At 60.4% G+C, this 25,956-nt stretch overlaps 3 protein-coding genes across 3 annotated transcripts; all 3 read right to left on the bottom strand.

Moving 5' to 3' along the window:
• Nucleotides 1–7,694: 7,694 nt before the first annotated feature.
• On the bottom strand, nucleotides 7,695–11,097 carry LOC148043404 (uncharacterized). Its single transcript, XM_087726045.1, has 2 exons — nucleotides 11,021–11,097; nucleotides 7,695–10,675 (listed from the first exon to the last, which is right to left on the bottom strand). The coding sequence occupies exon 2, from the start codon at nucleotides 10,672–10,674 to the stop codon at nucleotides 7,810–7,812; it is 2,865 nt and encodes a 954-aa protein (XP_087582171.1). The 5' UTR covers nucleotide 10,675; nucleotides 11,021–11,097; the 3' UTR covers nucleotides 7,695–7,809.
• A 1,610-nt stretch (nucleotides 11,098–12,707) lies between these two features.
• On the bottom strand, nucleotides 12,708–14,538 carry LOC148043403 (uncharacterized). Its single transcript, XM_087724985.1, has one exon. The coding sequence runs from the start codon at nucleotides 14,536–14,538 to the stop codon at nucleotides 13,093–13,095; it is 1,446 nt and encodes a 481-aa protein (XP_087581111.1). The 3' UTR covers nucleotides 12,708–13,092.
• A 5,030-nt stretch (nucleotides 14,539–19,568) lies between these two features.
• Nucleotides 19,569–24,402, bottom strand: LOC148043402 (uncharacterized). The gene is made up of 2 exons (XM_087724984.1): nucleotides 24,365–24,402; nucleotides 19,569–21,424 (listed from the first exon to the last, which is right to left on the bottom strand). Exon 2 carries the CDS (start codon nucleotides 21,417–21,419, stop codon nucleotides 19,677–19,679), a length of 1,743 nt encoding a protein of 580 aa, XP_087581110.1. The 5' UTR covers nucleotides 21,420–21,424; nucleotides 24,365–24,402; the 3' UTR covers nucleotides 19,569–19,676.
• Between the last annotated feature and the right edge of the window lie 1,554 nt (nucleotides 24,403–25,956).

Below are 25,956 nucleotides of genomic sequence, written 5' to 3'. Positions count from 1 at the left end.
CCTCATCAAAGGGGATTCCTCTGGTGGGGCCCCAAAGGTCCAGTTTCCAAAAGGCAACTGGACTTTCCTGTCTCCCCCCCCCCCCCCCGAAGACTTTTCACTTCTCATCCAAGAAGCTGCTTCAATTCTGGCTGAATGGTGGAGAATTTCCGGCTTCTGTTCCTTAGCTGTCCTCTGGTTGTTCGTGCTCCCTCCAAGAGTCACTGATGCCATGGGGGGGGGGGGTTGCCTGTACTCTTGGGGGGCACCTGAACCAGCGTGCAAGAGGGAGGTTCACTTTTAATACAGGTGGCCTCTCTGACCCCTCCTTCAAACCCCACATTCAGCCGGAACTGAAGGAAGCTTTTTGGAAGAAAAGTGAAATATTTTCAAGGAACAAAAATGAAGCCCAGTTGCTGTCAGCTTCTGCTTTGCTGTTGCTTCAGCTGCCATGAAACGGGGAGGGAGGGCACAGTATTTTGGGTGGGGTTACTCATTGTGCTGGAGGAATGTTCTGGAGTTCTCTGGATGGACAGACTACGCATGCGTGGGGGTTTTCCCGCTTAGACTAACGGCACCGACATTCCATCTTCGTGATGCCTTTTGAAGTTATCTCACACCTGACACTTGAAGGACTTATGATTGGACTGGGCCTATGATGCCAGGGGGGGAGTGGAATGGGCTATTCTATATATCAACTGCTTAACCAGACTTTGCTATGCAACCGCTCTCTAGCCATATGTAATTAGTAAAAGTACTTTTGATTTCCTACACATGGAATCGTTGGGTCTTTCTTTCCTAATTATATTATGGAGGGATGCTGACAGTTGCCTTTTGAAAAGCACCTTTGGGGCAACCATGACCTGAAGGACAGAGAATCTCCAGAGACACGTTGGTGTTGACCAGCACCGTTTCTTGCTGGCCTTTCCATCCCTGGATTCCAGGCTGCACCTTCTGGACTCTGTGCGAAGCCCCCAAACCCTTTTTGGACCCAGGTTCCTGCAGAAATCCACCATCACAGCCTCACGCTTTATGGACTCACCTGGACCAGGTGAAGCTGGGAGATGCTGGGAGCCAGGAGAGGGCTCAGTCTCCAACCCTGGGAAGGGGGAAGGTCCCTTTCCTAGTAGACAGAAGAACCTTCATCTACAGCAGGCGTCTCCGGCCTTGGCAACTTTAAGGCTTGTAGACTTCAACTCCCAGAATTCCATGTGCTGGCTGGGGAATTCTGGGAGACCCCATGATCTGAAGGCACTTTTGCTCACTTCTCCTGACCTGCCTGTTCCTCTGCGTGAAAATCCTGCAAGTCTTCAGTAGCAACCAGAGGTGGGGGGGGGGGAGGACCTGGGTCTTTCACCCTGTACAGGGTGGGAACCCATTTAGCCCCTCCCACTGACAGAAGACAAGTTCAGGGAGGTCCCCATCCAGATCCTTTATTGATTGATTGCATGTCCATCTTAGCTTTCCCCCAAGGAAACCTTCTGAATCCTCCTCCTCCCCCCCCCTCCCATCTTGGCAGATGTTATTTTTGCAGCTGGGGGGGAGGGGAAGCTTAGCGGAGGCCTCAGCAGGGAGAGGGGCTGGGCCAGAGTCCTCCAAGGGCTTCGGAGCTCCATGGGAGGGAGGGAGGGAGGGAGGGAGGGAGGGGGCTTCCCCACCACCAACCACTCAAGTCCTTCAGCTCCTCCATAACTGCCCTCTCCCATTGAAAAAGAATCATTTTGCTCCCCTGGGTCACCATTTATCTGGTCCACAAGTCAGAAGGGAGGAGATGACCAAAGTCCCTCTGATCTCAGCAGGTTTTCTCTCTGCCCGAAAGGAGGTGGGGGGAGGGGAGGGGAGGGAGGCAGAGGCTCCTCTGGAGTTGCTGCTTTAGCAGCTATTTTCTCTCTCCTCCTATTTCATTACTTTGGAGACTCCTTTCAGTACAACCTTTTCCTTAAAAGATCTTCTCCAAAACTCACTCCCAGATTATATTCCAGGGGGGAAAGGAGGAGCCCAGCAGGGGCCACCTGGAAGAAGGGCCTCCCCATGGCAGGGGGGCCCTTAGTGGGGGCCACCTCACCCAGGGGCCTCCCCATTTAGGGAGGAATTCCAAGACAAGCAGTCCAGGGACAATCCAAACCCTCCTCCCAGGAGTTCCTGCCCGTCTCTTGGGGGCCTTGCCACCTCTGCAGCCTCTTCTCCAAGGCCCCGAGGGCCCTGGGGCAACACTGGGTGCCTCCTTGCCCTGCGGGAGGTCAAGCAAAGGCAGAGCCCCAGGAGAGGGGTGGGTGGGTGGGAGCAGGACCTTGGACAGCTCCAAGGAGGCCTCCTGGAGGAGCTTCTTCCCTGCCTCCAAGGACAACACAAAACTAGAGTTATGTCCCTCGGGGCTTCTTGAACTACGAGACAGTGGCCAGATTTGCACATCAGGCTAAGCCAGATGTTTCTGAGGCACACCAAGCCCAAGGCCAGCCCCTTCCCTGGAGGAGGCGGGCAGCCCCCATCTCCACTGGAGAACCTTCTCAGGAGCCTACAAGCTCTGGGGAGGCAGGGAGGGGGGCTGCAGGGAGTCCTGTGTGAGGTTTGGAAGCCGTCTTCTGCAGTGGGCCTCAAGCCTGCCACACATTCTACTGTGGGAAACTGGGAAGGCGCTTGGGACCCTCCTGGCTCTCCCTCACGGGCCACGGAGTGCGTGGCTGGGGGTTGCAACTTGCCATTCAGGGTCTCTGCCTCTGGAGCCAGCCCAGAGATTTGCTGCAGCCCAGACGGAGCTCTTCCCTGGCAGGAGGGACTCCAGGGCTGCAGGGGGGGGCAGGTACCTTTCAGCCCCCACGCAGGGGAGCCCCCCCCCCCATCCTGCTGCTTGGAATTTGTCTGGGCATTTTCCTCCGGAGACAAGCAGCCTTCCCTGCTGATCCAGAGGCCTCTGATGGAATGACTCAATTACAGCTCTGTGCTCCTGGCCCTTAACCTTTCCTATGGAGCTTGCAAATTGTTGTCCCTGCATGCCCTTTGACCTCCTCCCCCCAGGTGGCCCCCACACCCAGGCCTGCTCAGAGACTGGAGCTCTGGACGGCTCTGCAGGGATTCAGCATTCCAGCAAATTCCAGGCGGCAAAAACATTGAGGCAGTAATTGTGAATGCAGACTCCAAGGAGGGGTTGCCCCCAGATTTCAGCCAGGTTTTTTCCGTCTTTCTCATCCAGAGAACATTTTGCTCTGAAATATTTTGAATCATTTACAGCAATAGATTCTATCTGCCGTTGGGCTACGGAAGATCCCTGCTTAAACATGGGGACAGTAAACCTGGTTAAGTTTGGGGGTGGGGGTGAGTGCTTTGCCCTTTCTTGAAGCAGATCTTGACAGCCCAGCTGAAACCGAAGCCCCTTCAATCCACTGCAAAGTCTCGGCTGGAAGGCGGAGGAGCCTCGGGAAACAAACCAAAATCCCTGCTCCGGGGCCACGTGCCTGGCTGAAGCCCAAGACTCTGCTCTCTGCTCCGCTGCGACGGAGACGGATCGTGGCATCTTCCAGGTGAGGGTCCATCCCTCCCAAGGGGGAGAGAGGAGGGAGGAGGGGGAAGCCAGAGAAGGAAGTCTGAATGCCCCCACATCCCAGTACTGTGGGAGGCCCCATACCACAAAAAGGAACCCTTGGAAGTCAAGCAGCCACTCAGCGGCCTCCTTGGAGGCAACACCCAGATACATCAGGAGCCCCTGATCCCCACCCCACATGGAGGGTCTAATGCCCCAGGCGCCCCTTCGAGTCCCCATAGAAGTCTGGCACATTCGGACCCAGACTCCCATTCACAGGCTGGGGATCACCCAAGTTCTCCTGCCCCGTTTCTCTCTGGCAATACCCCCAGGTCTGCGGAAAGCCCCCAGACCCACTCTGAAACACCCATCGCCCAGGCCAGAGGATTCACAGGCTATTGCCCTGCAGCCCCACCCTGGCCAACTCACCCCCCCCCACAGCCCATGACTTCTTACCTTCCCTACAGAGAGAGTTCTTAGAGGCTGCATTCACACAAGGCGCTTAACCCAGATATGGAAATAGCCTGTTTTCAGAGCCACAGAGAACCTACCTCCAAGCAGGGCTCAGTTTGCACACAGCCTGCTAAGCTAGAATGCACTAGCCGGGGTTAAAGGCAGGGATGGCAGATCTTGTGCCCCAATGGCTGGGGCTTCGCCTGGCCTGCTTAAACCACATGTCAACAGCGCCAAGCCATAGCCAGGCTCCTAGACTCCTGTGAAGCCACTTCCTCTCTTACAGAAAAGGGCTTTGGACAAGCCAGTCACAAGGGGGGGGTCTCCAGCTTCTCTGGCACCCTAGCCTAAGATCTGGAAGAGAACCCTTGACTTCCCAGAGCCCCCCCCCTCCCCAACACCCAGAAATGGCTTCTTTTAAAGAGGTCTTTTAGCCATGGACAATATAGCTCTTAAACTTCTTCTTCTTCTTCTTCCAAGCGTATTCCCACAGGCGCAGGATCCGCTTTTGGGATCATCGGATGCCGCTTTGCACAGTCAGCTGCATCTCCAGGGGGGCAGACGGCGGCCTGCATGTCTTTCTTGATGGGGTCTGGCCATCTCTGTTTTGGGTGCCCTCAGGGTTGCTGGACATTGGCCTCTAGTTGGTAGGCAGTCTTGGCAAGGGTGGGAGGGGTGCTCTGGAGACACGTCCATGCCAGCAGAGCAGGCCCTTCCCCCGTCTTCTTTGTAATTGGTGCCACATCAAAGTGTTGGTGGACGGTGTCATTCGCAATGTGGGCAAGACGCATTTCCATGGAATGGAGGGAGCTTTCTGTCCCCCAGCATCCAGTGCCAGGCAGGGCAACAGGGTGGATGGTTTTCTTGTGTTTTTTTTTTTCTTTTCCTTTTAGCAACCACAGTTTAAGAGCTATAAAAAGGAGCTCTTGAACTGCGGCTGCCAAAAAAAAGGCGGGGGGTACTGGCAGCACTTTGGAAAAAGCGGAGCTGAACCGTGGAAGAGGATTTCCTGGTCTGTCTCCCCCAGGGAGACTGCAAGAGAGAAGGGGGGATGGGGAGCTCATTCCTCCCCCTCCATCCATGGCGGAGTTGCTGAGAACGCGCGCGCTCCCGCCACCCAACCGGCAGGGAAAATAGGATCCCATTCTTGGGGGGGGGGGGAGCGGATCGACCCCCGCCGCGGCCTCCAGCGGCCATTAGTGTTGTATTCTGGCGCCATCTACCGGCTGCTTGCAAGAGGGCCTCGCCGGAGGCGCCTTCGGCGGAGCAGCCACAGAACATAGGCGAGTCGAAGGCCGCAAATGGGAAAGTGGCCACGGGCGATAAAGACACAGATCGAGGCGCGCCGACCGCCGCCACCCCCCCCCCACCCCGACCCCGCTTGGTTTGCTGAAGAATCGACGGGCGCCCTTCGCTCCTCCGCGGAGGCGGCTTCGGGGTTCGGCTCAAACGGCCCACGGTTGGCGGCGGCCCCTCGACCTCCCCAGATCAGGCCAGTCCCGAGAAAGAGCGGCAGGCGAGCGCGGGACAAGCGAGCGCTCCGTCTGAAGGCCGGCAGGATCTCCGCCCCGACGCCGCCTTGAGCGAGACCGCCGCAGCTGGAGGAGTGGCGAGCGAGCGCGGGACGGGCGCTCCGGTGAGCAGCCAGAGGGAGGCGCTGTTGCCGCGCGGCCCAGGCCTCGCAGTGCGGAGGGTCGCAGCGGCGAATTCCGCTCGCAGGGAAGGAGAGGCTGGCGGGGAAGCGCTGCGGCTCAATTCCCGTCTGTGGCGCGGGGGGACGGGGCGGGAGAAGCATGATTTGCCGGGCTTCCTCCTTTCAGGCTCAGATTCTCCGGTGCTTCCCAGGTGTCCGTTTATTCCACAGAAGCCTCCCTTACCAGCGCTGGGCTGCCCGCTCTCCTCTCCGGCCCCGCTCGCCCCTGCTCCGCTCCGCAACTTGACCAGGCCGACGCCAGCAGCGCCCCGCAACGCCCAGCCTCCCGCAACGCCCGCAGCGGCTTCCTGAGCTGGTTTCGAAAGAGTCCTAAGGCAGGGCGGGCCTCTCGCCGCCTTGGCCGACGGCCTTACCTGGAGCTGCTCTGGCGGGGCCTTTTCCTCCCCAGGAGGCGGCCTTTCCCGGCAAAGCCTCTGCCCAAGAAGTCCTGGGCTCTGCCCCGCTTCTGCTTCTTGGGGCCAGAGGGGAAAGTGGCCCCGAAGAGGTTCCAGGCCCTGGTTCTGCTCGGTTAGGCAGGCTCTGCAAAACCAGCCCCCTCTCTCCCTCCCTCCCTCCCTCTCTCATATCTATCCATCTATTTCTATTCATCCATCCATCTTATTTTACATAACAAATAGACTCCCGATATGCTTTTGTGCTTTTGTTATAAGAGAGGAGAATAAAGGGGCAAAGGATGAGGGTCCAGGAAAACTCTAGGAAGCCACCCAGCTCTATATTTTCTCTTCTGTTCTCTCTTCTGTTTCAGCCCTTCAGAACAGCTTCCGGGTGGGACCCAGACACAATTCTGGGCCTTCATTGTCTTGGGCCAAGCTGCAAAGCGGATCCACCCCAGAAGCTCTCGGTTGCCTGACACCAAAGAGCAGCGGAAAACACCCAGGTGGGATGAACCCCAGGCACCTGCTTGTTTGTTGATCGGGTTTCTGCATTCCCAACACTCCTGGTGGTTTCCGGCAATAAAAGGCAGGAAACAGAAAAACCAGCCCAGAGGAAAGGTAAACTCCACCATCCAAAGGAGCCTTGAAGGTGCTGCACCTCAACCCACACAGGTGACCCCCCCCAGCACCTGGAACTGTCCTCCGTTGGACACCAGTGGGGGCCCAGGGTGCAGGTACCCCACCTTTGGATTGGCCAATGATTAGGCAGCTGCATTTTGGACCGAGCAAAGCTTGTGAGTGTTCTTCCCCCCCCCCATCCCCACGGCCAGTGGGCTGCGGCCACTCTGAACAAGCCAATCGCTTTGAAGATACCACACTCTTTTTATTAGCATGCGTGCGATACGCCCGGAGCCCTCCACACACGGCTATGGTGCTTGCTGAAAACCCTTTGGAGCCTTGATCCAAAAGGGGAACCAGATCTTACTTATCTTTTGCCTCCTGGGCTGCATTGCAAAGAAACAGGCAGACCCGGTGGAATTACAGCCTGGGCTTGGAGGATTTGAGATAAGCCCACCTCTGCGACCTCCTCCTCAGGAAGACCCCCCAGATACCCTTGGCCAGGGAATAGAAGCAGCCTGCTTCCCTCGGCCCCCAATGCCCCTCCCATTCTTCCTCCTGTCGCCATTCAGGGTTAACCCAGCTGGCTTTAAAGGTTTCCTGATGCGGTGGGGGAGCGGGCCCCTTCAGCAGTTCATAGGTAGTGGGGCGAGGGGGGGGGAATCTCAGAGGTCCCATGTCTGTGGTATGAGAGATCTACCACAAGTGCATTATAACAGCCCCACCACATGGTGGAGAGGAGAAGAAAGGCCCTCCTGTTCCAGGTAGGGCTACAGCTGGCAGACTCAGTTTCACCACCGTCCAGGCCTTCCGCACAGCCCTTAAGAACTGGCTAGCCCGTCAGGCCTGGGGACAAAGATAGCTGCCCCTCCCGAATGATGAATGAATGTTGCTTATTATTTTTACTATATGTGCCTACGTCATTGTCTGTATTCCCCTTCCTGATTTTATGTGAGCCGCCCTGAGTCCCCTCAGGGAAAAGGGCGGCCTACAAATGTTAATAAACATTCCAACATTCTAAACATTCCCCATCTTGGGGTCCAGGAGGGGGCAGTATTAAGGAGAAGCAGCCCAGCGCAGGCCACTCTGCCCAGGCCCTCAGTGGGTGTCCCAGGAGGCCAGAGTTGAGATGGCTGCTTTCCTGCCACCCCCCTTCACTCCCTCCCTCGCCTGGCCTTGACCTGCACCAGCCTCACTGGCCTGGAAGGCAACTGGACCGACTCGGTGGCCTTGTGGAGCACGTATGCCAGGCGCCCGAGGACGGCTGCACAGAAGACGGCCACCGAGAGCATGGAGAGATAAAGCCAGAGGAACACTGCGCAGTAGCGGGAGTTGGAGCTCAGCAGGAAGCCCCAGGGCTGGTGCTGTGGCAGAGGAGCAGGTCGGCTGGGGGGGAGGGGGCTCCCCACACTCGGGGGCAAAGGAGGGAGAGAAGGGGAAGGGCGCTCTGCTGCAGATGGAAGGGGCGTCTGTGCCAGGGTCGCCCTGGGGGCTGTGGGGCCGGTGGGTGGGTCCGGCATGGAGGGTCTGGAGCTACACATGGATGACGTGGTGATCCCAGGACTGCCGGTGGGTGGATCCTGGCTTTCTGTGGATCTCTTGGGGACTGTAAACTGTTCAAAGGTTCTTGCTGAGCTGACGTTAGTCAGAGCAGTGGGGGCTGCCTTGGTGGGAGTGCGCCAGGGCACAGTGGCCTCCGTGGTTCGGGTCCCCGGTTCATCCTCTGTGGTCGGAGTATCTGTACAAGAGGTGAACTGGTGGCTTATGGAAGAAATCTCAGAGATGGCTGTGGCATTTGGGGTTGTGGCTGGAGAAGTCGTGGAAGTTGTGGCTTGAAGCGGCGTGGAAGGCAATTCAGTGGCAGTTGTGGCTTCTTTGGTTGTGGCTGGAGAAGTTGTGGAAGTTGTGGCTTGAAGTGTTGTGGAAGGCAATTCAGTGGCAGTTGTGGCTTCTTTGGTTGTGGCTGGAGAACTCATGGAAGTTGTGGCTTGAAGCAGCGTGGAAGGCAATTCAGTGACAGTTGTGGCTTCTTTGGTTGTGGCTGGAGAAGTCGTGGAAGTTGTGGCTTGAAGTGTTGTGGAAGGCAATTCAGTGGCAGTTGTGGCGTCTTTGGTTGTGGCTGGAGAACTCATGGAAGTTGTGGCTTGAAGCAGCGTGGAAGGCAATTCAGTGGCAGTTGTGGCTTCTTTGGTTGTGGCTGGAGAACTCATGGAAGTTGTGGCTTGAAGCGGCGTGGAAGGCAATTCAGTGGCAGTTGTGGCTTCTTTGGTTGTGGCTGGAGAAGTCGTGGAAGTTGTGGCTTGAAGCAGCGTGGAAGGCAATTCAGTGGCAGTTGTGGCTTCTTTGGTTGTGGCTGGAGAAGTCGTGGAAGTTGTGGCTTGAAGTGTTGTGGAAGGCAATTCAGTGGCAGTTGTGGCGTCTTTGGTTGTGGCTGGAGAAGTCGTGGGAAATATTTCATGGGTTGTGGAAGAAATCTCAAAGACAGTGACGGTATCTTTCTTTGTGGTTGAGGAACATGTGGATGTTGTGGCTTCAGGACTTGTCCTGGCTGAGGTGGGACTCTGAGGGGGGGTGAGGGGGGAGTTTGAGGTTGGGGTTTGGGTGCTCGTGGGGGAGCTGCTGGTCATCAGGATTTGGGTGCTTTTCGCAGGATGGGTCTGAGGAATGGTGGCTGAGGCCTGAGATGTGGTGGGGGCCTCCTGCAGCATGGGGGGCTGAGCTGCAGCCCCAGCTGTGCTTCTCCTTGCTGGGGTGGCAGATGGAGAAGAAGTGGGCACCCGGGTGGCTTTGAAGGTGGCTAAAACGGGTGTGGTTGTTAAACAGACCAGCTGGTCCTTTGACAGTGAGATCACATTCTTGCCAGCCAGGCCTCCTGGGCTCCTGCAGGTTAACTTTTTGGCATCCTTGATTCTTTTGGCATTAGCGCTTATCCACTGGTGAAGGTAGAGAAGGTGGCAGTCACACCTCCACGGATTGTCTCCAAGATGCAGGGAAGTGAGTTTTCCCAGGTGGTCAAACTGACCGGTGGGGATGGTCTGCAGGAGGTTTCCTTGGAGCTTAAGAGTCGTCAGGGCGGGGAGAGAAGTCAAATGCTCCAGGGAGGAGATCTTGTTCCTGCTCAGGTCCAGCTCCTTCAGCAGCCGCATGGCCCCCAAGGGCGGGAAAGCTTTCAAGCAGTTGGAAGCCACCCTCAGCTGCTTCACTTTGCTCAGCCCAAGGAAGGTCTCCTCTGGCAGAACTTCAATCGAGTTCTTGTCCAGAAAAATCTTCTCCAGGTTGACCAGCCGTCTTAGCAAGTTGGGCGGGAGAGCCTGGAGCCTGTTGCTCTCAAGATTGAGCTCCACCAGCTCCTGCAGGCTGTCCAGGGTCCCCTCCGCCAGGCTCCCAATCTGGTTATCCTGCAATCGGAGCGTCTTCAACTGGCTCAGTTGCTGGAAAACATCCCGTGAGAAATTGGAGATATGGTTTGACGCCAAATGTAACAAGGAGAGTTTAGGGAGCCCGTCAAAAACTCCATCGGGGAGAGACGCAATTTCATTCCGATGCAGGTAAAGTTCTTCCAAATCCCCAAGACCCTCAAAGAGCCCCTTCTCAACCCTCCTCATCTGGGAGTCCCTCAGGTTCACCTTGCGCAAGCGATCCAGGGACCGGAAGGTGCCCACCGGGAGATCCCCTAACTCAGCTCCCGTTATTTCCAAATCCGTCAGTTTCCCCAAGTGATCAAAAGCTCCCACTTCGACTCTCTTAATCTTGCTGTTTATAAATTCAATTTTCACTAGGTTAGACATGTTCGCAAAGGCTCCCTGCCTGATTTCTACAATGCTGGTCTCCACAAAGAACATTTCGGTGATAATGGGAGCTACTGACTTGGGGATCTCTGTGATATCTCGGGTCTTGGTGTAGACGTCTTGATAGGGGCAGCTCCCGTTCGGAATGCCACTGCAACTCTGCTGGTTCCCTTGGCTGGTCCGGAGGAAGAGGAGGAGGAGGAGGAGGAGGATGGTGGCCCTGAGCCACATGCTGGAAGAGACCAACAGCCCTGAGCCTTTTTCAAAGTATTCCCTGTGCCCACCAACCTTCCCTGCACTGCAGCGTCCTAATTTCTAGGACCCCTTGAATCAATTCTTCGACCCTTCTGACAGGTCCTCAACCTGCTGTTTTAATTCTTGCAAGTCATTGGTCAATGGATTTATACCTGTGGGGACACCGCAGGGCTCCCCCCCCCCCCCTCACTTGCTCTCTGCTGCTGCAGTCACAGCCAGACCAAAAGGGAGCATTTTGGCCCTGCAAAGGGAACACCGACTGCCCACCCTTCCCTCCAGGGCCTCCCCGCAGGTCTCTGATGTGGCGGCTAAGAGGACGCACCTGTTGGCTGAGCAGCCCCCGGAAATCCTTCCTGGCCAGGGCAGCAGGAGGTCTTGAGAAGGCGCCTCTCACCTCCCGGAGAATCTGCCCCTGATCCAGATGGGCTGCTGAGGGGATAGGTGGCCCTTATCTCCCTTATCTTATGTCCCAGAAGGGTGGAGGAGATCTGCATGTAACCCAAGGCACCTTTTGCTCTCTGCTTTGGTCTGATAAGCTGCGAGAGGCGCTTGGCAGCCCCAGGAGTCACCGCTGGTGGCTCTGTTCTCTTCCCCCCGAGGGCACATTGGGGCTCAGCTGCCCCTCCCTTGGCAGGAGGAGTGCCCTTCGCTTGGCACCCACTCTCCACAGTGTGGAGACCCCCTGAGATGGCAGGAGGCTGGTGCTGCCAAAGCTGAGCAGAAGGGAGAGAGACACCCCCTAGTCAAGGGTGCCCCCATCTTCCCAGAAGCAGGGCCAGCACCCTGACACATTCCCTGCACTCGTGTCTATAGAGGCTCTTTATCATCCAGGTCGTCCCGGAAGTGCTTTTGTCAAGAGGCAACTGGACTTTTTTCTTTGAAGACGTTTCGCTTCTCCTCCCAGAAGCTTCTTCAGCTCTGACTGGATGGTGGGGGATGGAAGGATTTATACTCCTTGAAGACAGCTGGCCGCTTGTGTTCTTTTAGAGCGTCAAACTCAGTTTCATTGAGGGCCAAATCAGGATTGGGTTTGACCCTGGAGGGCTGGGGGTGGCCACGGTGGGCATGACACGGGACTGCACCTCTGCAGACATGGCTTTATAAACGTGTAAAAATAGAGAGGCATATATTTGTGATTTTTTTTAAATACTTACTTGCTCTGCTTGATTCACCTTATGAGAGAGAGAGGCCAGATCAAGAAACCGACTCCACAGGAAGATCAGAACGATACACATTGTTGACATGGGTGAAAATAGCAGAATCCCACAAGCATGAAATGTAAAATATTTTACTTTTCCTCCCTTTTGAGTCAAAGACCCCTGGACCACTGCGGAGGCTGAAAGTGGTTTGGGGGGGGTGCTCGAGCCCCACCCGTGCCCCATTTTTGCTAGCAGAGGCCCTGCAAGGGGCTCCTTTGCTGTTCCCAGACTGGCCCTCAGAACCCCATGGGGCCAAACTGGGGAGAGCGGCTTTGGGGGGAATCAGGGACCAGGACTAGTTTATGGGAAAGGCCAATCCCCCCCTGCCCAAGGGACACAATGGTCAGTGCGAAGGAGGCCAGGCCTCTCTGCACCCACCACCTTTTGGAAGCCCCCTGGGGGGGAGGAAGAGATGCGGATTTTTGGAGGGTGGGATAGGTAATAATTGACTGATTTTATTGGTTTAAGCAAAACATGTTACATGTACCGTGGTTGGATAAAACACCGGATTGGGTTTAATTCAGCCCCTGCGAAAAGTACCCAACAATCACACAGATATCAAAGTCCTCAACCATCACAGCAACCATCATAGCAACGAAATCTGCAGAAAGAAAAGTAAATGGGATGGGAGGAGGGGGAGGGGAAGGGAAAGAAAGGGGGGGGAGGGAAAGGACTAGGAGGAAACAAGGGAAGCCTAGCTAGAATCTTCAGAGCCCCCCCCCCCCCCCAAAAGGAATGAGGCGCGCGGGGGTGGCGGCGTCTGCTGTTGCCGAAAGGGAAAACGGGAACCTCGAGGTGCTTCTCCAGGGAGGAGAATCCAGCGGTCTGCTCTGTGCAGGGAGCCCCGGGGACCGGAGCCGGGAGCGGGACAGGGGCGAGGCTACCTCTGTAGCAGGAGCTGCTCCAGGATGGGATCCTCCCGGGAGAGCAACCTCAGCGCTTCCGGGCGGCTCCCTGGCTTGGATCTTGCAGCACTTGGAACGGGCGCTGCCTGAACTGCGCCTACCGCTCCGCAGCTCCCTGCCCCTCCTTGTCAAGCTCAGAGGGGGGGGGGCGCTGTCGGAGTGGATCCTGCTGTCCAGTAGAAGACCACCAGGCGGGGCTATAGCTCCCCAACCCCGTCCTCCTCCTGGCCCTCCTTTGCCGGGTGGGGGGTGGTGCAGGGAGGTCTGCCCTGAATGGTGCCCGTCGGCCTCTAAGCAACCCAGTCCAGGCCGCCTGTCTCTCTGGTGGGAGTCGGAGCTTCCCCTGGGCAGCGGGCACTGCCAGGCTGGCAGGGGCAAAGGAGCTGTTCCTCCCTGGCAGCTAGGAGAGCCCTGCCCTCCAAGGGGGCGGGGGCCCGGCAGAAGACGCGGGCGCCAAGCGGGTGGTCCATATCGCTCAGCCAGTCGGCCAGGGGGGCCAGGCGGCAGTCGCAGCGCCAGGGGTTGCCCTCCAGCGCCAGGCTGGCCAGGGCCTCGTTGGCGTCGAAGAGCCCCTCGGGCAGGCTCTCCAACCGGTTGTGGGCCAGGTCCAGGGCCTCCAGGCTGCTGAGGTTGGCGAAGGCCGCCGCGGGGAGGACGGCGAGGCAGTTGTGGCTCAGCTGCAGCCGTCCCAGCCCGTCCAGGCCCCGGAACGTCCCGGCAGCCACGCGGTCCAGCCGGTTGTGGGCGAGGCTGAGGACTGAGAGCTCGGGGAGGTCGCCGAAGAGCCCGTCGGGCAGCTCCCGCAGGCGGTTGTGGGCCAGGGAGAGGTCCACCAGGCGGGGCGTCCCCCGGAAGAGCCCCGCGGGCAGCGCCGCCAGCCGGTTGCCCTGCAGCTGCAGAAAAGCCAGGCTGGGCAGCCCCGCCAAGAGGCCGGGGGGCTCCAGGCGGCCCAGGGCGTTGTGCTGCAGGTGCAGCCGCCGCAGCCGGCCCAGCCCCGCGAAGAGCCCCCGGGGCAGCTCGGCCAGCCGGTTCCCGTCCAGGAAGAGCTCCCGCAGCGCCGCCAGGGGACGGAAGAGCCGCGGCGGGAGGCGCGTCAGGAGGTTGTCGCTCAGGCGGAGCTCGCGCAGGCGCAGCAGCGGCTGGAAGGTCTCGGCGGGCAGCTCGGTCAGCCGGTTCTGGGCCAGCGAGAGCGACTGCAGGCCGGCCAGCGGCTGGAAGAGCCCCGCGGGCAGCGCCGCCAGCCGGTTGCCCTGCAGCTGCAGCGCCCGGAGCGCCGGCGTGCCGTCGAAGAGCCCCTCTTCCAGGGCTTCCAGCCGGCTGAAGCGGACGGCCAGCTTGCTCAGGCAGCCCAAGCCCAGCAGGGCCCCGCGGGGGAGGCCGGCCAGCTGGGCCAGGGCGACGTCCAGCTCGCGCAGCCTCGGCAGCCCCGCCAGGGCGCAGCCCGGGAGCGTCCGGAGCGGGCAGTCCAGGAAGGAGAGCTGGCGCAGGGCGCTGCCGTTGCCGCGCGGAACGAAGGCGCGGCAGGGCAGGGAGTTCAGCGAGGCGCCCACGAAGAGCAGCCGGGTGGCCTCGGGGGGCAGCTCCTCCGGGACGCCCGAAACGTTTCGGCCCGAGCAGAAGACGGTGGCGCCGCCGAAGCACCGGCACGGGGACAGGCGGGCGCAGGCGGCGCTCGCCGGCGGGGCCAGCACCAAGGCCAGCAGCAGCAGCAGGAGGAGGCCGGGCCGGGGGCGCATCGTTTGGGCCTGCGGAGGAAAGGCAGAAGCGCCGCCGTCAGACGGGTGGGAGTGGGCGAGGGCTCTGGAAGAAGCCTCTGCCCTCGCTCTTCCCCAGCCTTGGCGGTCTCGAGATAGGCCACCCAGCTCCCCGGGACCCAGCCGAGAAAGAAACCCTCCCTTAGCAGCCCAGGGGCGGGGAGTAAGGATTCACAGGGGCAGAGAGATCGCCTCCAGGCGTGGCAGAAGCCCCCCCCCCTCCGATGGACTCCATCTATCACTCACCCGCGGGACCCTCGGGGTTTTTGCAGGAATCCCAAAGTCATCCAAACACCCACAGCCCAGCGAAACCCGGAAGCACACAAAAACCGGAAATGAAAATCCCCAAACCACTCTTCCATGGGTTAGAAACCAGGAGATGGTGAGTTCTAGGTCGTCCCTTGGCATGGAGGCCAACTGGGTGACTTGGGGCCAGTCCCTATCTCAGCCCGGCCCACCTCACAGGGCTGTTGTTGCAGAAAAAATGAAGGCGTGAGGAGGAGGGGCGGAATTAGGCTTGTTTTCCCCTTTGAATTACATAGGAAAATGACAGAATAAAACATCGTAATGTTGCTGCCACCACCACTCTGGGCAAGCCTTGAGAAGGGCCTGGGATGATGTGGCAGGCAGGGAGGGCCACCGCCTCAGCCAGCCTGACCCATTGGTGAGCTTTCAATATGTTGCTTATCAAAGAGGAGGCAAGCAGGGGGCTGCCCGTCGATTCTGCTCCCCTCCTCCCCTCCCCCCAGGACAAAGGGACCTCTAGGTGAGGTTCACTGTCCACTGCGGTGGAGATCCAGCCAATCAGCTGGACAGCCTTGGGAGGAGAGGTGTCCCCAGGCTCAGCAGGAGAGGACAAAGGGGTTGGGCCCATTCTGGGCAAAGGGCACCAGCCAACTGGTGCCAGTTTAGAGGAGGTCTACCAAGACGAAGAGAGAGCCACAGGCTGAGCCCCGGACGTATCTAGGAATGCTCAGCCCACCCAAGGTTGGGGGGGGTAGAGGCGATTCCACCCTGAAGGGAATGGACGGACTCCCGGGGGCTGCAAAGGGCAGAGCCAGACCTGGTGGGTCAAAGCGCCCAGGAGGGAGCTCGGAAGTTCCCTGACTCTTCCGGTGGAACAGGCTTCCTCAGGAGAAGGTTCTCTGCTGGAGGACTTCGGGGCTGGAGAGCCCCTGGGGATGATGAACAGAACTAGTAGTTGGTCTAGATGGCCTTTAAAGTCCCCTCCAACTCCATGATGTTTATTTATTTAGGCACTTCCTGAAACGGATTCATTTATTAAGCCCTTGATGTAAAGTTGCCTTCTTCCAGACTTCCGGGGGTTCAGGAGGCCTCCGTTGTAATGGCATCCTTTGGTTGGTTCTCCAGGGAGCAGAGAGGAAGCCAAGGATGCCCCCCTCACCCTTCCCAGTATGCAGACAGGCACCCCTGGCCCAGGCGGGATTTTCCCTGGAGGCAGATGGGCTTTGGGGCTGGATCCCATACAGAGGACTTGGGGTGGCGGGGAATGACGGGGGCGACTGGAAGTTGCACTGAATGCCGCACAAGGAGCAGCAGTCTGTTCCCCCTCCCCCCTCCACGCGGGACAGCGATGCACAAGGATTGCGGCTGAAGGGCCCAACGGAGACCAGCTTGGAAGGGGGGGGGCTCTTTCTGCTTTGCCAATGCTACATATTGGGAGCTTTCAGATACGTCCCTGCGTTTCCCTATCTCAGAATTCTGGGACTGCCAATCCTCAGCAGTGGGAGCGAGAAATATCATCACTCCCCAGACCAGCATGGCAAGTGGACCCCCCCCTCAATCCACAGCCCAGGACCTGCTCCCCAGATGCTCACTTACCTTCTGCGTGGCCAGTTGCCCAAGGAAACCCCCACCCTGTGTCCCCAGCCTCCACCAGCAGCCTCGGTCAACAGGGCGGCCGAGTCAGTGACCCACCGGGCAGAGGCATCTGCAGGACTTTGCTTTCAGAGATTGGGGCAAAGGCTGGCAGCCTTGGGAGGGGAGCAGGGCGGGCACTGGCCTCTCAATCAACAGCTGCAGCAGCAAGGGACCCTCCCCTCGGGGGAGGGAGGGGGAGAGGCTTTGAGGCCTGGCCTCTAATCCCACCTGAGCACTTTGGGGGCAGCTGCATGGCCTTTGGGCAGCCCTCACTGGAGAGAAGCCCCCCCCCCTTCACCAGGCACCTGAAAAGCCCCAGCAGGTGCTATCCCAGATCCTTCAGTCCCCAAGCGCTTGGGAGCCCCAGAGGGGCAGGTGGCTAGACCCCGGAGCCCAGGAAGGGAGCAGGATGACCTCCTGCTGAGGGCAACCCACTTCCCAGTCTCCTGCCTGGCCTGGTTCTTGGGGGGGGGGGCAGTGCTCTGGCTGGCTGTGTTCATACAACCGGGTCATGTCAAGAGCAAGCACAGGCCCTGATAGGTGAGCTCGGCACAGAAGAGTCTTCCTGTAGCTTTGCATACCTGCATTTGATTTTATCAACCAAGTGGAGTCAGGCTACTGCTAGATCAGCAGGTCAGCGGTTCAAATCTCACCAGCTCAGGGTTGACTCAGCCTTCCATCCTTCCGAGGTGGGTAAAATGAGGACCCTGATTGTTGGGGGCGATATGCTGACTCTCTGTAAACCGCTTAGAGAGGCCTGAAAGCCCTATGAAGCGGTATATAAGTCTAACTGCTATTGTCAGGTTAAACATGTTGTGTGAATGCCATTATGCCTGAGGAACCCTGTCAATCAAGGCTTGCCCACCTTCCTATGGAAGGGAGGAGGAGGAGGAGTGGTCTTTCGCCACCTTCACCCCATCTATGACACACCCCCCCCATGCCTGGGCTTCAGGCCCCTGGCTGGCTGCCTTTCCCTGATCCCCAGGGGCCTGGGGGGTGGGCAGGCATCCTAGTAGCCTTTGGGGAGAGGGGGGTGGGGGGTTATCCTTCTGCTTCAGAAGCCGGGAAAGCCTCTTCGCTTACCTGGCCAGACAGAACCCGGGGCAAGAGAGGAGAAAAGGAATGGGGGAGGGAGGGGGGCTTTTGGTGGGCGTAGGAGTTTCCATGTTTTGTTTCTTGCGGGAAGAGTGGCAAAAGGGGGGAGGGGGAGGGGGCCTTCTGCAGGGGAGCCTAAAGCAGCTTAGAAGTAACTGGCCCTCCCTCCTTCCTCCCCTTTCAACTCGCCTCTTTATCTCCTGGGGTCTGTGGGTGGTTCTGATGTCCACCCCAGTCCCGCTTCCCTCTGTCGCTTCCTGCTTTACAGAGGAAAGAGTTCCTTCTGCCGCTGGCAGCACAGGAAACACCCGCACCGCTTCTTCCCGGGTTTGGAACTCTGGCCTGCCTGCACGGGGCTCTCCCCTTCCTGGAACTGCTGTGGCCCCTCAGCCTCAGGGATGGAGGGCAGCCCCAGAGCCCCCCCCCCCGTGGCAGAGGGCGCGTGGACTCTCCCAGGCACTCTTCCGCTGCAGAGGCCCCGCCGCCTCCCCAGCCCCTCCCTCGCTCTGCCCAGTGGCCCTTCTGACTGGGCGGGGCTAGCCGTGCTGTGTATGTGGGGGGGGGCTGTTCTTCATAGGAAAAAGAGCTGCTGCTGGGGATCCACTTGATCTAGTTTGCATGATGTGTGAACCAGGTGAAGCTGCAGCCAAGATTGATTTTGGAGGGTGGGCACAGACCAAGACCTTGAATGTAAAGCCGAACTCGCAGCAAGGCTTGGCAGCCATGGGGAGGGGGGGGGGGTTGGGGGCATAAGTGCATCTCCTGGCATTGACCATGGATAACGAGTTCAAGCTGACCCGGGGGGGGGAGAGGGGAAATGGGGGGTGCTTGGTACCTGGAACCCCACCGCTCCACCCATCCCGCAGCCCCACTTAATGCTGTGCTGACCTCCCTCCCTCTGCGCCCTTCCGTCCCGCTCCCATCCCCCACCGGGGCTCAGGGGAAGGAACCGTTTTTAACACGCTGGGCCAGCCCGGGGGAGGCAAGGCAGAAAACGGGGGGCATGAGATGAAGCGAGAAGAGCAGCTTTAATAGGCCCGGCGGCCACTGGTCCACAGCCCCGTCCAGGAGGCTCCTCTGCTCCCTCCCAGAGCTGCCCCGCCCCACCCGCCCCAACCCTCCTCCTCTGCCGCCAAGGCGCTACCGTCGTTGCGGGGAACTCTTCGCCGACCGAACCGCCTGGCTGGGCCGCCGGAGGAGGTGCGCGCCGCCCTTCTCTGCCTCTCCTGGCTCACTGGCGGAGTCTCTGCCCGATTCCCTGCTCCCCAGAAATGTCAAACGCCCCGGAGCCGGCCCTGTCCACCGCAACAGCGCCCGGGCTCCTCCCCGTCCACGGCTCCTGGGAAACCGGCCTGCATTTCGCAACGTCCAAGCGCAGCCCGGTCCCCTTCAGCTGGATGCCTGGAGCGCCGTCCTCGGCTGAGAGGCAGCGGGAGAGCCTCGGGCCTTTCTCACCCAGGGCGAGACCGCTCATTGCCAGGCCAGCGCGCGGCTTCTCCTGTTCCCATCTGGGCGGCCACGGGGCTTCCGGAGTCGGGGGTGCGCGTGTCTTCCTCCCTAGATGGAATCTGCCGACCTTCTGTGCGCCTCTATGGGAAACGTACGAGTGGCGCCACCCCCGGGGCACTCCAGCCCGCCCCAGAAGCCCTTCGCCGGCCTTGGGTGTGTGGCGACCCGCGTAGGTTCCGACCGCTTGGGACCGACGGTTCAGGAGCCGAGCGCCTTTTTGGAGAGGGAGTGGGGCTTGCATGGGGGTCCCGTCCCTTCGAACAGCCCAGACTTGCGGCCTGCGTGAGGAAAGTGCGGCCCGGATTGGCGCCTCTTCCTAAGTGCCCCAAACTGTCCCGACCTCCCAGTGCTGGTTCCGGCCACCGCCCGGCCTTCCTAGCCGTCCCGCTGCGAATCCGGGCCTGGGCGTCCCTCGATTGAAAGGCGCGCAATCTGCCTCAAAGGAGGGCCGAGCGAAGGAGCCCAGCGTCCGTCTGGGCACAGATCCTCGGGGCAAAAGTCGGCTAGTAGCGGCGAGAGCTGTGGGGCGCCGGTCTGCTGCTGAGCCGGGGCCGGGGCCGGGGCCGACGTGGTGGAGCGGGTGAAGGCGTGAGTGCTGGAAGAAAGGGCGCGACCGGGCCAGCCCCATAGCGGACCTAGGGTTTGGCCGGGACGGAGCGCTTCCGCCTGGAGCCGTAGACGCCCGCTGCCAGCACCGTCCCCAGGAGCAAGGCGGAGCCCACCACGAGGCAGGTGACAACGACCCCCGTCTGGGTGCGGGTCAGGCCCCAAATCCCGCCTCCCCCTCGCCCCGCTACGGGGAGCTCCCCCGGGAACTCGTGCGCGATCTCTGCGCTGCCAGGCTCGATATCCAGCGGCGGCTGCCAGCGTCCAGGCGACAGCGTCTCCGGCGTCGGCTCGCTCTCCGAAGGGGCCTCCGTGCGGCTCCAGACGGTTCCCCAGCCCTCCAGCGGTGCGGAGCTCCCAGGACCGAAGGTTGTGGCCTCCGGCTCCAGCAGGGAGCGGCCCAGCTGCCAAGGCGGGGCGGCGCAGCGGGGGTGGTGGCTTTCTCTGCCGCGGCTGGACCTGTTCTCCCGCAGCCAGCGCCGAAGCCACCGCGTGGCAGCGTCACAACGCCAGGGGTTGTCGTGCAGTTGGAGGTCGCGCAGCTCCGGCAGCCCATCGAAAATGCCCACCGGAAGCTCCTCCAATGAGTTGTTCTGCAGCTGAAGGGCGCGCAGGCCGGGGGTCCCCTGGAAGAGCCGCGCGGGCAGGGCGGCCAGCCGGTTGCTGTGCAAGGAGAGGTTCCGCAGCGAGGTGTGGTCGCGCAAGAGCGCCTCGTCCAGCGTGACCAGCCGGTTGGAGTGCAGGTGAAGCTCCTCGAGGGCCTCCAGACCGGCAAAGGCGGCGGGCGCGAGAGAAGCGAGGCGGTTCCTGCTCAGGACGAGGACCTGCAGCGCGGTGAGGTTGGCCAGGGCGTGGCCGGGCAGCGAGGCCAGCTGGTTGTCGGCCAGCCGGAGTTCTCGCAGAAGCGGCATAGGGCCGAAGGTGCCCGGACGCAGCTCGCGCAGGGCGTTTCCGAAGAGCGAGAGCCTCGAGAGCTCGGGCAGGCCCAACAGTAGCCCCTCGGGCAGCGTCTCCAGGAGGTTGCCGGACAGCAGCAGCTTCTGCAGCCTGCGCGGGCCGGCGAAGAGGCCGACGGGGAGCTGGCGCAGCCGGTTCTGGTAGAGGGCCAGTTCCTGCAGCTCGGCCAGGCCGCCGAAGGCCCGGGGCGCCAGATCACTCAGCTGGTTCTCATAGAGGCGAAGCACCTGCAGGCGCGCCAGCGGCGTGAAGAGGCGGGGCGGCAGGCGCACCAGCTGGTTGCGGGCCAGGTTGAGGCGGGCCAGGCTGGGCAGCTGGTCGAAGGCGCCCGGGGGCAGCCCCTGCAGGCGATTCCCGTGCAGCTGCAGCTCCTTGAGCGCACTCAGTCCGGCGAAGTGGGCCGGCTGGATGCGGCGCAGCTGGTTCCCCGACAGCAGCAGGGCCTCCAGCCGGGCCAAGGGCCGGAAGACGTCGGGCGGCAGCTCCTGCAGCCGGTTGCTGGCCAGGCTCAGGTAGCGCAGCGCCGCCAGGCCCTGGAAGGCGCGGGGACTGAGGCGCTCCAGCAGGTTCTTCTCTATCCGCAGGGCGAGCAGCTGGGAGGCATTGCTGAAGGCCGCGGGGCCCAGAGCAGCCAGGTGCGTGTTGGTGACCTGCAGGCTCATGGCCTTGGCGGGCAGCGGTGTGGGCATCTCCGTGAGCTCAGCGCCCGAGCACTCCACCTGGGCCGTCCTGGAGCAGGAGCACCCGAGGGGGCAGCCGCTGCCCGCCAGGACCGACGGCAGGAAGCTCAGGAGCAGGACGGAGCGGAGCGTCATGTTGCCTGCGGAGAAAGAGAGACTGGTGTGAGACCCTGGACTGTCCCACGCGGAGCAGCGAGTACCCTCTCGTCTCACGCCCTGGAGCCGCCCTGGGTGCTGGGGCCTCTGGCGGGGCAGTTCCGCCCCCTCCCCATGCTGCTAAATGGTAGCCAAATTGCAGGGAGGGGGTTTTCTGCCTGGCTCTGCTGCGCCCCTTCCCCCCCCATCCTAGCCCAGGTTCTGAGCACTCGGCCTCCAAGGGCTCCGCCTGTCTCTATATCCCCACCCCCCCTCTGCCCCTCACCATGGAAGGCTCTGCATTAGTCCGGCCGCCTGAGGGAGTGGATTTCAGCCGAGCGAGGTTGGTTTGAGGAACACAGCTTGGTTGGTTAAGCCTTTCCTTAGCCCTGGCTTGGGGGGGGAGGGGAGGGGCCGAGATCTACTAAGGGCAGCAAGGGGAGAAGACCCACCACCCTCAGTCCACGAAAGCCGAATGGCTCAAAAGTAGAGACGTGGCAAACAAGAGCCAGTCTCGGAGAGGGATGGAAGACCGCTGATACTTCCATCTTTTGGGCCCGGAATGAGACGGCGGAACCACAGGGAACATCCGTGGCTTGGAAGAACCACGCTCGGTGGCAGACCAGGGCAAAATGTGCTCACGTGGGCAGCGATTGCGCAAACCCGAGGAACTGCCGATCAGTAGAACCCAGCTGGAAAGTTGCCCGCTTGGGTTCGAGGCCCGAGTGCTGCCTGACGGGGTGTGGACCCCCGTTCTTGCCCAGTTCCAGCCCTCCTGACATGCAAATGCGAATAAATGGGGACCACTTCGGTGGGAAGGGAACAGAGTCCCGTGCACCTCGATGTATCATCGTGCTGGCCACATGACCACGGGAAGTGTCTTCCGGGACAACGGGGGCTCCCTTGGGCAAGAAACGGAGATGAGCAGCGCCCCCTGGAGTCAGATACGACCGGACAAGGGGAACTTCCATCTTTACAGCGGAATGGGGGCCGTTAGAAAATCAGATTGCCCGATTTACTCCGGACACAAACCGGAGGGGACAGTTAGAGGGCAGGGTCAAGATTGAGACGGAACCAGACGACCTGGAACCACAAGTAGAAATCGGCAAGAGGAATTTCAGCAAAGACAACGGAGAAGGCTCACGGACCCACCCTGCGCTCTGCTGACGGGAGGGGCTCCTGAGCTTTGGGCAAGGGACGGGGGGGGGCCCTTTCCTCTCCGGGAGACGGCCAAGCTCTGCCGGCCCCCTTGACCGAAACTTCTCCGAACCTCTGCTCGGACAGCAACGGTCCTTGTCTTATGATGCGCGGGTCTAGCAGGAGAATCTGGGCGAAGGGACCGCAGCTGGTCTCTTGCGGGACTCCTGAGGGATGGCTGCCTCCTCCCGGAGCGCAGAACAAGAGAGGGGGCGGCGGAGACAGAAGCCCCCATCTCAGAGGCCTGGCCATGCCCACCTTCCCAGTCAGGCTGTCCTTTCCAACGCGCCTTCCCCGCCAGCCCATAATCGCCTTCCGCTGGAAACGCTGAGCGAAGCTTTTGCGGTCACCATAATTACAGCCCATCAGGCCGATTTTGGACTAGCCAGCCTGTAGTGCGGGGAGGGAGAGGGCAAGCGGACGGGGGAGGCATCGGAGCAGTCCCGTCCCCCAGACACACACCCGGGACCGCATTCACGACGCGTGAGGTCATGGGAACTGCTGAGCGCAGAGCGAACCCGCAAAAGCGGCCGCCCCCGGGGCGTCGTGTGCTTCAAACGCTCGGCTCGCGATGTCCGGGTGGCCCGTGAGGGGGGGGCTACCCCGCCTGGACCCTCGCACCGCTCGGTCCCGTTCGCCCGCGATGCTGTCGCTGCCCTTCGGCTGCATCCGCAGGAACCGTTCTATCTGATTCCTGAATTCGCTCTCTCTCTCTCTCTCTCTCTCTCTCTCTCTCTCGTAGTTTGATCGATTCAGGTTAAACCCCTTGATCCCGAATCGATCAAACTACGTTTCACACAGTAGACATCCAAGTGAAGACTCCCCACACTTACCTGTTGTGCGAACCGAGTTGCGAAGCCTGTCTGAGGTCAGGAGTGTTGTGCGAACACGGCCAGCGCGTCTCTCTGAACACGCGGAGTCCTTTCCCTGACCGACCAACCCCGCCATCCCATCGCCCGCTGTGCGCGCGGAGTCGAGTCGCGGGGAGAAAGCCCCGTCTGGGAACTACTCCGCGGGAAGCAGACGTCGGCCGAACGGCAGAAGGGCCTCAGGCACTCAGCTACCCGGGCCGCAGAGGCCGCCGAGGCCGCCGGTTGCTTGTGCTCTCGGCCAGGGCATCTCCAGCAGGCCCTTCCTCTCCCGGAGAGCTACGAGGGAGTGGCGTCCAGGTCGCCCACCCACCCACCCACCCCGCCCGCGCTCTCGAGAGCATCCCTCTGGGAAGAATCCCGAGCTGCTCCCCCTACCACACACCCCCCCGGCCCGCAAGCTTTGGACGTGCGCGAGTCCTCCACGCCAGAACTTTCCCTGCGGCGGCAGCTGGGCCAGATCAGCCCCCCGCCGGTTCCCCGAGGAAGGAATCTGGCCGCGCCGCAGCTTTGCCTCGGCCATATGGAAGCAGTTGGCGGTGCAGGACGGGCTTGTCTCCGAGTCCCGCCCTCTTCGGCACTCCAGGAGCGCTTCGGGGCGGGGGTCTCGTTTGCCGAAAGAATTTAGCATCCCCTCCCTCCCACGCCCACCCCCGCGCCCAGCAACCCGGAGAGGGGGGGGGTTCCCATCACTTTTGTTCTCTTTGTTTGAAGCGCTTTCTCGGTTTGGCGTCTGTCTCGCAGTCTAACGGTTCGGTTCCCCGCGAGCAGCAAAGGGAAAGGCGAAAGGAAGAATTCCCCCACCCACCCACCGCCCCGCCCCGCCGCCAGTCCTGGGAACAGGCCGCCGTCGTTGCAGAGGCACCGGGAGGCACTTACCCGAGACCAAGGAAAGGCGACGGCTGCCGGGCTTTGGGTCCGCTGCGACCCTCCGCTTTCCTCCTCCCTGTATTTAAAGCACCAGCGAAGGGAAGCGTCACAGGTTGCTGCAACCGAGCAGGGAGCGGGAGGAGCGAGAAAAGAGACCCGCCCGAGAGGCAGCCTCCCTCCCTCCCTCCCTCCTCCCTCCGTCCTGGGTCTCTTAAAATGCCGACCCGGGACTTGGATTCACACGACCCCGTAGTAAGGAAGGAAGGGAAGCTGCAGCGCTGACTCTCTTGCTCCTCTGTGCATCAGAGTCGGAGGTATTGTAGGCAACCGAGGTGGGGAGAGTCAGTCTGTCTAAAGCCATGGGGTCCTTAGAGGTCATCTAGCCTGATGCTCGGGATTTGCAGGCTCCCCTGTGACCCCCAGGACAGCCTCTGGGCCAGTTCAGTCTTACTGGCCCATTTTGCTTTTCTGAGCACCCCAGGGAAGTGATGGGGCTGCCTGTGTTTAACAGTTGGGGCTTCAGTAGTTTTGACCTTGGTTTGATTTTATCACTTAATATGGTGGCCTTTTTCTGGATCTTTGCAAGTGAGCCACTGAATCCCCCGCTGTGTGTCCTGTGGGAAAAGGACTTCCTTTGGATCTGCCACCCGGGCACCCTTTTGCTGGGGACTCTGCTGAGTGGGCTCCTCCCTGAGAAAGCCATTTCCCAGCCGCCCCCCTCCTTGTCCAGGTGCTCTGCATAAACCATTCCCCAGGAAGAGGAGGGGAGCCTCCAGACACACCAGTGTCAAAGTGCCCCCCAAGTGGAGCTTCTCCCCCCACCCCATGGGAGGCAGCCTCTGGCGTGTCCCATGTCTCACGAGGGGAGGAGGCTGGTGTGTGTGTGGGGGGGGTGTCCTGTAGGGGAAAAGGTGGCACTGGAAAGGGGAGGCCGAAGAGGCCCTTCCCTCCTCCTCCTCCCCAGGAGAGGCTGCAGCAGATGGCTCGCAGTGTCAGCGTTTCATCCGGGCAGCTCCTCCAGGCCTCCCAAAAGGAGTCCACAGGCAGCTTCCTGACCAAATTCCTGGGATCAGCAGTTCCCGTGTCCGAGTCTGCGGGAGAGTTGGGGGAGGATAATGGCGTCCCAGGACTCGCTTGGAATCTGGCAGCCCCCCAAGATTCCCCGGTAATGACTTCCAAGCCTGATTCTCCTCCTTGGCAGCCGATAGTTCTCAAAGGGGCCTGCAGCGATCAGCCCCGCTTCAGCCGAATCCAAATCCACACGCAGCCAGTCAAAATCAACACCATAAAGCCAGAGATGAAAGCAGCCTTAACTCGGCAGAAAGGGGACATCAGCAACACAGGATGTCCCAAAGGCCTCACACCAAAGAGTTCAGAATTCCTTTAAAGGAGACCAGAGCCACAGAAAGAGGCAGAGGAGCCCAAAGGCCCAGAGAAGGGAAGGGATTTGGGGTAACTCCCAGGTGGAGCAGGGCCCCCCACAAGTGATCCTCTTCGTTTCAAAGGGGGGGGGGAGAGCAAAGGAAAAAGCAGATTTTCACCTGCCCCAAATGGCATTTTGGACGCAATCTAGAAGCAACCTTTGTCTTGTGACCATAAAC

This window comes from Thamnophis sirtalis, unplaced genomic scaffold (genome assembly GCF_051295495.1).
Source record: "Thamnophis sirtalis isolate CommonGarterSnake01/CBP01778 unplaced genomic scaffold, rThaSir2_p1.2 scaffold_11, whole genome shotgun sequence".
Taxonomy (NCBI): domain Eukaryota; kingdom Metazoa; phylum Chordata; class Lepidosauria; order Squamata; family Natricidae; genus Thamnophis; species Thamnophis sirtalis.
The sequence above is the reverse complement of the archived record's forward strand: the minus strand, read 5'-3'. Positions and strand labels throughout refer to the sequence as shown.